Source organism: Gouania willdenowi, chromosome 7 (genome assembly GCF_900634775.1).
Source record: "Gouania willdenowi chromosome 7, fGouWil2.1, whole genome shotgun sequence".
NCBI lineage: Eukaryota > Metazoa > Chordata > Actinopteri > Blenniiformes > Gobiesocidae > Gouania > Gouania willdenowi.
In genome coordinates this window covers 27,263,630-27,277,033 of record NC_041050.1, presented here as the reverse complement: position 1 = coordinate 27,277,033, position 13,404 = coordinate 27,263,630, and the positions used below count along the sequence as shown (strand labels likewise).

Genomic DNA, 13,404 nt, shown 5'->3' with positions numbered 1-13,404 from the left:
AAATATATTTTTTAATCATACAAAATCAACACCAGCCCACAATTGCCAATAATTGTGTCTTGTACATTTCTTAAATGTGTGAGATGTTTCTTTAAAGAGGAAAAAGCACAATTTTTATACTGTATCTAATGTTCACTGTTCTTTCCAATTCCTCTGATTTTTTTTCATTCCTATCTTTGAGCTACTGTGATGCCCAAATTTCCCCAACTGAGGGTGAATAAAGTGAAACCTACTTTTAAATGTCCAACAATCAGTCCTATTCCCTAGTAAAGGTAGGTAGAGAAATGCCAGAGCTAATGATGCTCAATGACTTCAGCCATTTGGCATACTGGGCATGGTCCCGGTGGGCCGTCGACCCAAAGTGGGCCGGTCTGATTTACTACAATTTTTTTTTGGATGAGCAAGTGAAGGCAGACATGGTAGCAGGTGTTCAAAAATGGTCCAAACGTGGCAAAAAAAGAGTGAAATGTGACTAAAATAGGCCAAAAGCAGTCAAGTGTGGCCAAAAAATAGGCAAACCAAGAGGAAACAAGTATGTATGTATGTAATGAAAAAGTGTAGATTTAAGGGGCAAACACTAGTGAAAAAAAGGGGGAAATGTGGAAAACAATAGTGAAAAAGGGCAAAAGTGTGGAGCAAAAATTTAAGATAGGACAAAAATTGAATAAAAGTGTCAAAAGGGGCAAAAATGGAACAAAGAACGTTGCAAAATTGCCAAAGGAATTAGGTAAAAATGGATTAAAAAGTCTCATCGTTTTAAGGTTTTCTGGGGGAGTAATAATTCAAATTTAGACATAAAGAGCCTCATGTTGAGCATCACTGACTTAATAATGGCTTCTACATGATGTCTGCTGACTGGGATGGTCTGGATACATAATGCCAGGGATGAATTTTTGTCCCAGTCCACCCCTGATGAGAAGTAAGACACTACACTCTCCCCTGCAGTTGGTTTTTCATGGACTCCCTCCATGTGATCCAACTTTCATCAGTAAGTTGTAATGATGTAAACTCTCACAGCCGTGGGAAAAAAAGACCTTGAGAGTAAATATTACAGCAGTGAGCGCCACTGATGGACCTTGGTAGAAATAAACCCAAGTGTAAACAAAGTCTGGATGTTAAAACCCAATTCATCTTCAAGGGGCTCAAAGCTAACTGTGTTTTTAACAGTGGTCTGTGCATCGTCCACACGGCTACTGCCTTATCTCATAAGCTACTGACGGCCTGACACCTTTGCTGAACGACGCTCACATTAATCATGGCTGGCAGGAAAGACTCTTGCGATTAGTCATCTTATTGATTCCTGTGGAAAAAAATAGCCCTGTTGGCATGGTAGAGATTCTGACTAACATGGCATTGATTTCGGTTCACCTCAATTTATTCTAATCACTTGCTAACAGGGACAGCATGGAAGGCTATGTGAAAGTGAATGAATCAGATTTTTTTTAGTATTGAGCATTACACATGGTGGAGTACTTCAAACATTCATAACAAAGTCCACAAAGGCAGTGAGAGGGAGAACACGTCACTGTGCGACATCACCAGACGTTTTAATGATGTAGTTCAAACGCAGCTGAGTCCTGCTTTGGTTTTTACCCCCAGAGTGCCCTGGTTCCACCGTGTGAGGAGACTAGGAAGATACAACAAAAAAGGGAAAGACTACGAACTCGCTCCTGTTTGACAGCTAACAAGTACGGTTGAGTCGGCGCAGCGGAACGCCCTCAGCCCTCCCATCCCCTACAACCCTCCCACTGCTCCTTTTCATCTCCTTCTTGGGTGAAGTCATTTCACAGACAAGAAAGAATAGAAGAAAAGAAGCCCAACTAAAGGAAGAAACAACTTTGTTGACCGTAGACCAAAAGGTTGAACTTGAGTAGAGAAAGTAGGAGATGATCAAACACTTCTGTATTCCCCATTTAGTTTACGTACCTTTCTCGCAGTGCTTTCCTGCACGTCCCATGGGACACTCGCATCTGTAGCCTCCCTCTGGAAGGGCCTGGCACTGTGAAGAAGGATGGCACCTGTTGGGCTCGCATGGGTCGTGGATGTCAGCACATGTTGGACCTAAAGAGGAAAAAAACACACCCACTCAGAACTCCAACCAGTTAATAGTAAAGGGTAACAACAAGTAGTGGAGTTGTGGTCACTGTTCTCAACTGGCAAGTCAATAGTTTCACACAAAACAGACACCATATTTCTCTGTGTCTACTGTTTTTAGCAGTTTACCACAACTGACCCAGTTTTTGAATTTTCTTATTGTCCAAATTAAATCATTAACAAATTCTCTTAAAAAAAACATTACTTTTAAATAGGGATGCAACAATATTAAAATTTCACGTCATTGTTATTATTTCATGGTATTATTGCTGTGTTATACCCCCCACCAAAAAAAAAAATGCCATAGTGTGAAACATGAAGTGGCAGGAATGCTGAGTATTAAAGTTCTAACCATATTCAGGAAGTTTGGGGTCAAGGGAATAATTTTAAATAACCATGAAATATTAACTTAAATAACTTTTAGCAGTACAAAAACATTTTTAATATTGACTTTCTTTTTTAAACCCAAACAAACTGCGACACAGTAACGTCATGAACCAATGAACCTGAACCGGAACCGGAGGTAACGCGCTCAATAGCGCTCTCAATAGCGCTCTCAAAACAAATGTTTACAAAAAACAAATTACTCCAAAATAACGAATGCACACACTCGGGCTATGTGCAAGCTGTTCATAAAGTTTCAGGTCGAACAGACACACACACACACACACACACACACGCAGAACTTCGTTGTTTTTATAGAGAGATTATGACTTTGCATAAACTGGGCTAAAACCTTTGCCTTTCATAACAATAAAGTCGGGGACTAGCATTCACAACAATTTAACAAAATATGGATCTTTTCCGTCACATTTTAAAGGTTTACGGTGCAGAGAATATTGCACAGAGAATCAGTGGTTGTTTAATTTTTTGAAACCAAAAAATCCTAAAATAAACAAGTGGCACTTTTCCTCTAAGAATCTCCTCAATGCGTAATTACTCGTGATTTTTGCTACATATGCTTTCGCTGCAGTCAAGAGTCACATGCTTGCAGCTACTTGTACATTTGTGTGTGGGGATGCCACCAGGGGGCTCCGAGTTCCCGTCACACGCCGCAGCATCATTGCAAGCATTTTAAAACCGAAACACCACTGTGTTCACAATGCCGTTACATTCCTAATTTCTAAATCTAGATTATAACAAGTATTTATTATTTATAAGGTTTTATTTGTATATTTAACACTGGAGTGCCATGATAATGTGTCGTTAATGTCAGTGATAGATGGACTGCTGTTGCGTGTCTGCAGGTTATTTCTGGAGCTCATGTGACATTAAATGTTTGATGTGAAATGCAACACTTTTGTTTGTGCTCCCATTTTCCACCCAAAGATCTAAAACTTGTAAATACACAAAATATTGGTCAGAAATGTGTCTACATCTGTGTTAGTGAGTGTGGCATGTCAAGGTGCTGATTAGACAGCCTGATTATTGCACAGGTGTGCCTTAGGTTGGCCAGTGGTACACATCTAGATTAATCGGTGGCAAGCCTTCCCGCTGCTTTAACCGTGTTTTTGGACCAACGCCGGCTGTGGGAAGATACGCAAGCATCTGGTGGATGATGCCTTTGCCCTCTACCGCAGCCTTTGTGAGTTCACCCGTCATTACTCCGGCAGTCACATCCTGTGGTGAGAAGCGCTTTAATGAACCTCGTCCTGCTGAGCTTACTGCACTGCCCCATTTTCCTAACACTCACATTGGAGGCTCTTTTATCCTCTGCTTTCACTTCCTTCCTACCTCTCCTGCCATCCTCTAACTCAAATATTCTCCCCTCCCTCATTTATTTTACTCGCCTGACATTTCTTTGCTCTCGCTAAAACTCTCCCGTCTCGTTTCTTTTCTTTTTCTCCCTCCTTCCTCCTTTGAACTGACAGCAAATCTTGCCAAAGTTGGCATCACGACAAAACAGATTAAAAGTCCACAGGCATCGGCCCAAATCTCATTATCAGTGTTCAATTTACACCATGTTGTCAACACAAGTTTCATCACAGCACTGCACTGTGTAATCTATAGTCGCTCTTAAGATCCTCAATAACAGAATCATAAAAAGAGCTTTTACATTAAAGGGTAGAACACTGTTATGTGGGACTTTCACGCTGTAAAATGGAGCTCCTAAAACTGATGTGTGGCTTCTATAAGCACTGCCACACACCTTTGCAGATTTAAAACTTTGTTACACTTCAGGCATAAAAGTTAACAAACAAACTTTTTTGCAGTAAAACGGCCAAGGCTGCGCTCGGCTGGATCCTCATGGTGTCTGCTCTTAACTACATTCCCTGTCGATTGCTTGTTTGTTGCCATCTGCTAGAAGCCGAAAAAGAGGAGAGAGGACTGCGGTAGCTGTCAGTGATGGAAAGCTAATCACAAAGAACTCATTCGAAGTTTCCTGGTTGTGTTTATGGTGTTAATGTTCAGTCTCTCGTAGATTTCATGGGTTTGCTGTTTACTTCCAGTGCTCCATCTGAAAGCAAGAGCCTCACTGTCAAATTAGGTTGTCAAGCTTGGTATAATAGAGACATATACTCACATGAGAGTAAAAAAATATTTCCAATCCTTTGCTTTTAATAACATGGGATTATAGTCTCAGAAAGTCCACAACTACTCAGAAATCCTGGTTTTGAATTCTTTGAAAAGTGCCGATGTGCTTTCTTACCCCAGAATCCTTTGGTACACTTGCAGTGGAACATCTCGGCCTCCTTGACCTGGCACATGGCACCGTTTTGGCACGGGTTGGGCTGGCAGGGGTTGTTTCCACATTCACCAAGTCCGCTGCCGTACAGAAGGTCGCGGCCGTCCTCTTGCAGGTTCAGGACCCGGTTGTTGACATCCAGCAAGCGGATGCAGCCGACCAGACCAGTGGCCACAGAGGTTCGTTCCCTGACGCTGAGCAATGAGAGGGAGATCACACAAATAATGCTGCTGTGTTAAAAAGTTCAATATGGTGTTATTTCGCTAAGGAGAAAACATTTTCACCCAAGTTTTTTTATTTGTTTGTTTGTCCGTTCACAGGATTACGTCAAAAACTACTTAAAGTGTAAGTGCATCCCCTGCCACTATGAGGAAATAAAAAAAAAATGCCTTGATTATGGGCGTTGCTCCTAGAATAGTTAAAACATGCCCGTCACAACAGCCCCGCCTCCACAGCACTGCACAGTTCTGCATGGAGTGTAAATCAGTGAGGGCTGTGAGAGGAGGAAACCTAGTCCCTCCTCCCATCTTTTATAGAAGGGGCGGGGCCAACAGTGACAGTAAGTGATGTCACTGATCTAATCTCAGCCAATCGCAAAATGAAATTGCAATAGGCGGCGTTTAACCCATAGAAGGAATTAACTCTGACATTTGACAACTAAAAACGCTAAATTTAAAGACTTTGACCAAAATGTGAAGAATGGGAATAGGATCAATAAACTACATTACTTTATACTAGGGGTGTGTATTGCCTGGCATCTGGCGATACGATATATCCCGATATTAAAGAATAAGGCAATTATTTTTTTAAATTTTTTATATGATTTAAGAAACAACTGTGTAAATGTGTACACCTTCATGAGAACATTATGTATGAAATATATTTTATTGGCATATTTTACACTCAAAACATTGGCTTTAACATGCCATGTGGGAACAACTTAAAATAATAAATAACATACAATCTGCCTGTGGCTTTTAAACCAACTTTGCCTTTAGTGCAACATGACTAACCCTTAAGCCACAGAAGTTGACATTGAGCTGACAGCAGCAAAAGAGCAGAGCGGAGCTCACAGAGGAATTTATTTACTAAACATGAACTTTTTCTTCTGAGAAATGATACGATACCTCAACATCAAACTCTATCATTTACCATCTGACTCTGGCTCTGAGGTAATCATCTACTGCTTTTTTATTTGCTGGCTCAACTGGAAAGCTAAGTAGCAAGCTAGCTAGCTACAAGTAGCAAGCTAACTAGCAGAAGAATGGCTCTTTCCACAACAGAATACAGCAGTCTTCTCCAAAAGATTACTGAACTGGAGACTACAGTGCGAGGAATACAAGTAAACATTGAGGTTAATGGACACTGTGGATATGATAATGATACGACTGTGCCGCTGTTTCAAAACAGCGGAGTGGATAAAGCTAACTCGCTACCAGCCCGTGCTAACAAAGCTATCAGGCCTAGGGAGGATCCTGTTCCCGTTGATAAGCCAACAGGTGCGAGTCCTCCCTGGAATACTCTGGGAGCTAAGCCTAAGAAAAAGTCATATCCACTTCAAAGGCTAACGGGCCGAGCAAAGCGCCCTGATATCAATAATGAGACGGACTGGCCTGCACTGGCTTCGCAGACTGCAGCCTCAACATCAACTCCCTTGTCTGCCCAGGCACAAAAGTGGACATCTGCTAAAGGCAGGATTATCACCAAGTCACAAACCCAGTTTCATGTAGAACTGGGTAATCGATTCGCCCCACTGCTGAATGACCAAGGATCTGGCTCTAATGAGGACAACACACAACCTTCTGGAACTGCGAAGACTGAAAGTGCTTCAGGAAAACAAAAGCGACATGGTAGGCCAAAGCAACAACCTCACACACTGATAGTGGGAGACGTTTCTGTTAAAGATGCTCAGAAGATGTTTAGCAGCAACGTGAAAGTGATCTGCTTACCTAATGACACAGTATCAGACCTGGCTGACAAAATCTTGCATATCGTTGCAGATTACCCACATTTGAAAAATGTTGTGATTCATTTTGGGTTAAATGATTTAGCCAAGGAGGAGTCTGAGGTGTTAAAGCTGGATTTCACCCATCTGCTAAAAACTGTGAGCTGTATACAGCCTAAAGTGTTCATCAGTGGCCCGATACCTCCAGTCCGCAAAGGAGATCTGAAATTCTCAAGGATTTACTCTTTGAATAAATTTCTGTCTTCGGCTTGTGCTGCCCTTTCACTAAATTTTATAGAAAATTTTCCTATTTTTTGGGAACGTCGTCATCTTTTTAGAGCAGATGGACTGTGTCTAAACAAGGCTGGAGTAAAACTCTTCACATCCAACTTGTTTTACTTCACCAGTCACACTGCTATCAGTTCTGATAAAGACAGAGGACAACATGTACCATCGGAGAACAAAACAACAAGGAAAGAACATGGAGTCAATGAGCTTCCAGCAAGAAATAAAAATCGCCAAAATGAAGAGGTCAACCCAACCCCCGCATCTCAGGACCCACCTGCTTCACCCCAAAATTCACCTACTTCCACCTCATCCAGCTTCTCTCCTACCCCTGCCTTCTTGGATTTAACTGCCCAGATGAACGAGCTGGTTCTGGCTGGCACAAGACTAACACCCCACCCTTTACCCCACCATGGTCAATCTGCACCACCCATCCCTCCTCGAAGATACCAGGCTCAGGATCACTCTTCTCCTCAGGCCAGCTGTGTTCAACTTAGAGCGACACAGGCCTGATGTGTGCTGGGTCCAGACTGCAATAGCTCTATTTTTAGGAACAACCAGAAAAAGTCAGGGCCCTATGGAGTTAATGCAGCTTCTTTAATTCCTGTGGTGACAGGTAACACAGGTAAAATTGTGAAATTAAAGAAAAGCAAAAAGCTTTATAGAGATAAAAATTTGACTCCTATAACATGTCATCCAAAAAGTCCACCAGTGTCTCCAGTAAAGTCTTTAAAATTAGCTCTTCTTAATGTTAGATCTCTTGTTAACAAGTCACTAATAATTAATGATTTTATTTTGACACATCACTTGGACTTTTTATTTCTTAATGAAACATGGTTGAATGATGGTATCAGTAATACTATTCTCAATGAAAGTGCGCCACAAGACTTTATTTATTTAAATAAGTGTCGTACTTGCAGGAAAGGTGGTGGAGTTGCTGCCATTTTTAAATCAATATTTCAGTGCAAAGAAATAACATTTGGTGATTTTATCTCCTTTGAATATATATCATTCTTACTGAAGGGTGATTCAAGAGTTCTGTTTTTAGTCATTTATAGACCCCCAAAATATTCTGGAGAATTCATGGATGAGTTCGCTGAACTGCTGTCAGTTGTATGCACTGAATACAGCTTTTTAATAATAACAGGTGACTTAAATATTCATGTAGACAATAACATGGACAATACTTCCAAAGAACTGTATGCTTTAATGGATACTTTTGGTCTTACACAACATGTGACTGGTCCGACACACACTCAAGGTCACACTTTGGATCTGGTTATCTCTAAAGGTGTTGATATCTCTGCTGTTGATGTAAGAGACTTAGCTCTATCTGATCATTTCTGTGTCTTTTTTGACCTAGAGACTGTAACATCTGTTCCCCCTAGTTATGTGTGTTTAAAGAAAAGGTACATAAATGAGAACACAAGTGCACAGTTTATGGAAGCCATAGCAATGACACCAACATTGAGTGCTGAGACAGTTAATGATCTTCTGGATGAGTATAATAGAAACGTCTGTAATGTCATAGATGTGGTGGCTCCAATCAAAACTAAGAGAAAACCAAACACACAGAAAACACCTTGGAGGAGGACTGAGATAATGCAGAATTTGAAATCTGACTGTAGAAGAGCTGAGCGTAAATGGAGATCAACAAAACTCCAAATTCATCTAGAACTATACAAAATAAGTCTGCGAAAATTCAATGATGGCTTGTTCAAAGCAAGGCAGCAATACTTTTCTGAAATTATTGCCAAAAATGTCAACAACTCTCGCACGTTGTTTTCTGTAATTGAAAAGCTCACAACCCCCCCAGATCAGATAGCCCCTGAATTACTGTCAGCTGGAAAATGCAATGAATTTGCTGTATATTTCAATGAAAAAATACAATCAATAAGGTCAAACATCAGAACAAACCAGCAAAATCACAAAAAGCTTGAACAGCTTCAACCACTGAGGGATGAGTCAATTACAATGTTAGAGTTTATTACAGTGAACCCAAAAACAATAGAGGAAACTGTTCAGCAGCTGAATCCATCAACGTGTTGCCTTGACACAATACCCTCAAACTTCTTTAAAACTGTTGTAAAGTCAATTGTCACTGATCTGTGTCAGATAATTAACTGCTCATTCCAATCAGGCACCGTACCAAAATCCCTGAAAGTAGCTGCTGTGAAACCGCTGTTAAAAAAGAGAACACTGGATGCCTCTATACTGGCTAACTATAGACCAATCAGCAACCTTCCATTCATGGCCAAGATCATTGAGAAGGTGGTCTTCAACCAACTGAGTCAATTCTTAACATTCAACAAAATATTTGATAAATTTCAGTCAGGTTTTCGTTCTCATCACAGCACTGAAACTGCTCTTATCAAAGTGATCAATGACATAAGGTTGAACACTGATTCAGGAAAAGTATCTGTTCTCATTCTGTTGGATCTAAGTGCTGCATTTGACACTGTAGATCATACAATTTTGTTGCACAGATTGCAAACATGGGTCGGACTAAATGGAAAAGTAATGCAATGGTTTAAGTCATACTTGGAGGAGCGAAGCTATTTTGTAAGCATTGGAAACTTTGAATCTGACAGATTACCAATGTCCTGTGGGGTTCCTCAGGGATCTGTTCTTGGACCCCTTTTGTTTAACCTTTACATGCTTCCTTTAGGACAAATTTTACAGAACTGTAAGGTTGATTATCAGAGCTATGCAGATGACACACAACTATATCTATCACTGAACCCAGATGACCATGGTCCCATTGAGGTGTTGTGTGACTGTTTAGAAAAAGTAAACTGCTGGATGAGTGAAAACTTCCTTCAACTAAACCATGACAAGACGGAGGTGATTGTCTTTGGTAACAAGGAAAAGAGGACTGCTGTCAGCAATTATCTTGAGTCTCGATCTTTAAAAGCTAAAGACCAAGTCAAAAACCTTGGTGTTCTGATTGACTCAGATCTTACATTCAGCAGTCAGATCAAATCTATCACAAAAACAGCCTTCTACCACCTAAAGAACATCTCCAGAGTGAAAGGTTTAATGGCTCAGAAAGATCAGGAGAAACTGGTCCATGCTTTTATCTCCAGCAGACTGGACTATTGTAATGGTCTTCTGACAGGAATCCCCCAAAAGAGCATCAAACAGCTACAGCTGGTTCAGAACGCTGCAGCTCGGGTCTTAACCAGAACAAAGAGGTCAGAGCACATTACTCCAGTTTTAAAGTCTTTACACTGGCTCCCAGTCAGCCTCAGAATAGACTTTAAAGTTCTGCTGCTGGTGTATAAATCTGTGAATGGGTTTGGTCCAGAATACATCAGTGACATGTTGGTCAGGTATGAACCCAGCAGGTCTCTCAGATCTATGGACACAGGTCAGATAGTGGAACCCAGAGCTCACAGTAAACATGGTGATGCTGCTTTTAGTTGTTATGCTGCAAAGAAGTGGAACAAACTGCCAGCGGAGCTGAAGTCAGCATCCAATGTGAACATTTTTAAATCAAAGTTAAAGGCACTTTTTTTCTCTACTGCATATGATTGAGAGAGAGATTTTTTGTCATGTTGTTGATGTAATGATGATTTTACTGATGATTTTAATTGATTTTACTGATGATTTTAATTGTTCTTATTGATTTAAATGTTCTTATTGATTTTAAACAATTGAATGTTTTATCATGTAAAGCACATTGAGTTGCCTTGAGTATGAAATGCGCTATATAAATAAATTTGCCTTGCCTTGCCTTGCCTTGCCATTACATTTTGAAGGGGATCTAGATCAATATACTCATTCTGGATCAGTTTTTAAAAATCCACAATCATCCTTAATTGACCGATCTTTATTAAATTTGACTCAGTTATGTCGACTTGGTTCCAGATCGGATCTGGATTGTGCATTTCATCGCATGGGGATGCCCAGACATTTGGACGTACTGTATTGTTACTAATGGTGTCTTTAAAGTGTGAATGACCATTGTACCATGATCAGGATCACTGATCAGAATAACAACATCCGGTAAAGAGAAGATTTGGCATTTGGCCGAGAGTTTACGCTCTCCCAGTTCTGATGTTGACAAGGAACTCAATCTACTTTATGGTGCAGACCTTTTAAAAATGAGATTGAACGAGTAACCCCCCCCCCCTCTAAAACTACTTGGATTTAATAAATGCTAATGAATGAAGTCTCGTTTTCAGAAAACATGTTTCCACTTTGATCTGGAAATGAACGATAATTCCCCCTCATATGTGTGAGCAGGGCTGAAAACCCTCAGTGCATTCCAATGTGGCAGTAAATATGGAGGGTCTTACTCTGGCTTCATCTCCAAAGGCACTCCTCCAATAAACAGGGGCGTGTCCAGGTTGAGGCCATCGGTGCCACGCGGGCTCTCGCCATCGATGTGCGGCTCGTTGTCCACACTGAGCATGGCGCTACGCCGATTGCGAGTCACCACCAGCTGATGCCAACGTCCGTGGCTGATTTGTATTTTGCTGACTAAAGTGCCCGTGCCCGAGCCGGTGTTAAACCTGTGGAGAGACACAACAAAAAACAGAAGAGGCTGAAAGGACAATTAATCAGAGTTAGGACTTTTTAGGTAGATTTTTATTGAGCTGCACCAAATGGCAACAAGAACTGAGCCTTAAAGCTCCTGGGGACAATAGCTAACACTTTTTATAACACAGATAAAGATACATATTGTAATTTTGTGAATAACTTTGTGACTTCTCTGTCTGTGAAAGGTGCTATAAAAATACGGCTGTGTTCCAAAAGGCACACTATCGTACTACACACTGCAAACTCAATAAGTATATACTGTCTACTATAAGTATGATTAGGATGGAGACCAATGACGACTGTTCCACTTCCCACTGAAGTATACTTCCAAGATACTACAACAAAATAAAGCACACTGAGTCTAAATATCTCCATTGATTCACCACCTTTAAAAGTTCTGAAAGCATTTTAAGTGAGAAAGTGAAAGATCAACATGTGGTCATTTGATCCATTATATTACTGACAAACAACTTCAAAACAAGAGCCCTATTTACAAAAGCTTTTTGCTTTGAAAAAGGGTTGAAAAATGTTTGATTTTTAGCTTGAAGCCGGTCACAGGACGATTTTACATCCCGCTTGCAAAGCATCATGGGGCGGTTTAGTATGACTGGTGTGCACAGTAAAAACTGTCCCGATATAGTATACATCCAGGTATGTCTCGTGGACTCAATCATTTCATACTATCTAATGTGAACGCACTACATACTAATTTTGGTGTCAGACTTGAGTCAAAAGTAGTGTGTAGTACGATAGTATGCCATTTCCTTAGTTTCGGCCATAATCTGAGGTTTCGGTGGAACTCACATCATCTGAAATCATTTTGGCACAACTTTCAATCCTTGTAAACAGCAGGAATGTCACTTTGGTATTTTTTATGGGTCACACTGGCATCATTAGTGGATGAGATACAGATACATATTAAACAATGTTAAAGATCTGGTATATCTAACAGACTAACAGGCAGATAAAAGGAAGAAGGGACCAAGCTGCAGTGTTGGAATTCAATACTACAGCGTGTGACTGGAATGAAGCAGTTAGTTACTTAAGAGTGTCTTTTACTGGCTGATTTTGATTAAACCTTTCATCTCTTGGGGTTTTGTTGGAGAGAAAAAAAAGGCACATCATTACAAAACGGAGCAGTTGGTATTTGCACCCACACGTATGGTGCTGTTACCAGAACCTGAGAGCAATTAAGAGCCACTATTAATTAGTTCTTCCCCCAATGTCTTAGATTTGTAGAGTCGTGGGCGGTGAGCGCACAGCTGGATTTTCAGAATCGAGGCGAGTGGGGGGGAATGGGGGTTATATTTAAGCTCGAGTGACTAATGATCTCCTTTAGTTTACCATTGATTTTACTCTGAGTAGAAAAATCTAAGCATTCAGTTCGAAGAGGGACCGAAAAGGCTTGGAGGGGTCAGAGTGAAACATGGAGATGTGAGAGGAGAGGCTGTTTGAAATAATAACATTCAGAACAGATGCAGAGCTGCAGCTCTAATTACCTCATTCATGTCTCCTGTGAAGACGCCGCCTTCCCCTAATGATACAATTCCTCTGCACAAGACTAAATGAATACTTTGCATTTCTAATACACCCCCCCAAAAAAAATCTGTTTTGACACACTGGATGACACAATTTGGGTTACTGTCAGTTTCAACGAAAATGAGTCTCCATCTGAAACTAAGTAAGGATTTAAATGAGTACCACACACATTTCCATCTTTAATGTTGAATTGGGTATAAATAAATCATGTTTAGTCCAAACTAACAACACAAAGACTTGAATTTGAATCACCTGTTGAGACGTGCGTTGCCATAACAAAATATTGAAAGGCTATTTTGTTGTTGTTGGG

General features: G+C 40.6%; 1 protein-coding gene across 9 annotated transcripts in view; it reads right to left on the bottom strand.

Annotated features, from left to right (window-relative positions):
* Positions 1-13,404, bottom strand: part of agrn (agrin) — a 421,410-nt gene that overhangs the window by 32,190 nt on the left and 375,816 nt on the right. For all 9 annotated transcript variants that reach the window (XM_028452860.1, XM_028452862.1, XM_028452868.1 and 6 more), the window contains 3 exons: positions 11,312-11,527; positions 4,745-4,974; positions 1,927-2,061 (listed from right to left, as the gene is read on the bottom strand). In XM_028452860.1, coding sequence (XP_028308661.1) covers positions 1,927-2,061; positions 4,745-4,974; positions 11,312-11,527 — 581 coding nt within the window. The remainder of the gene's footprint in view (positions 1-1,926; positions 2,062-4,744; positions 4,975-11,311; positions 11,528-13,404) is intronic.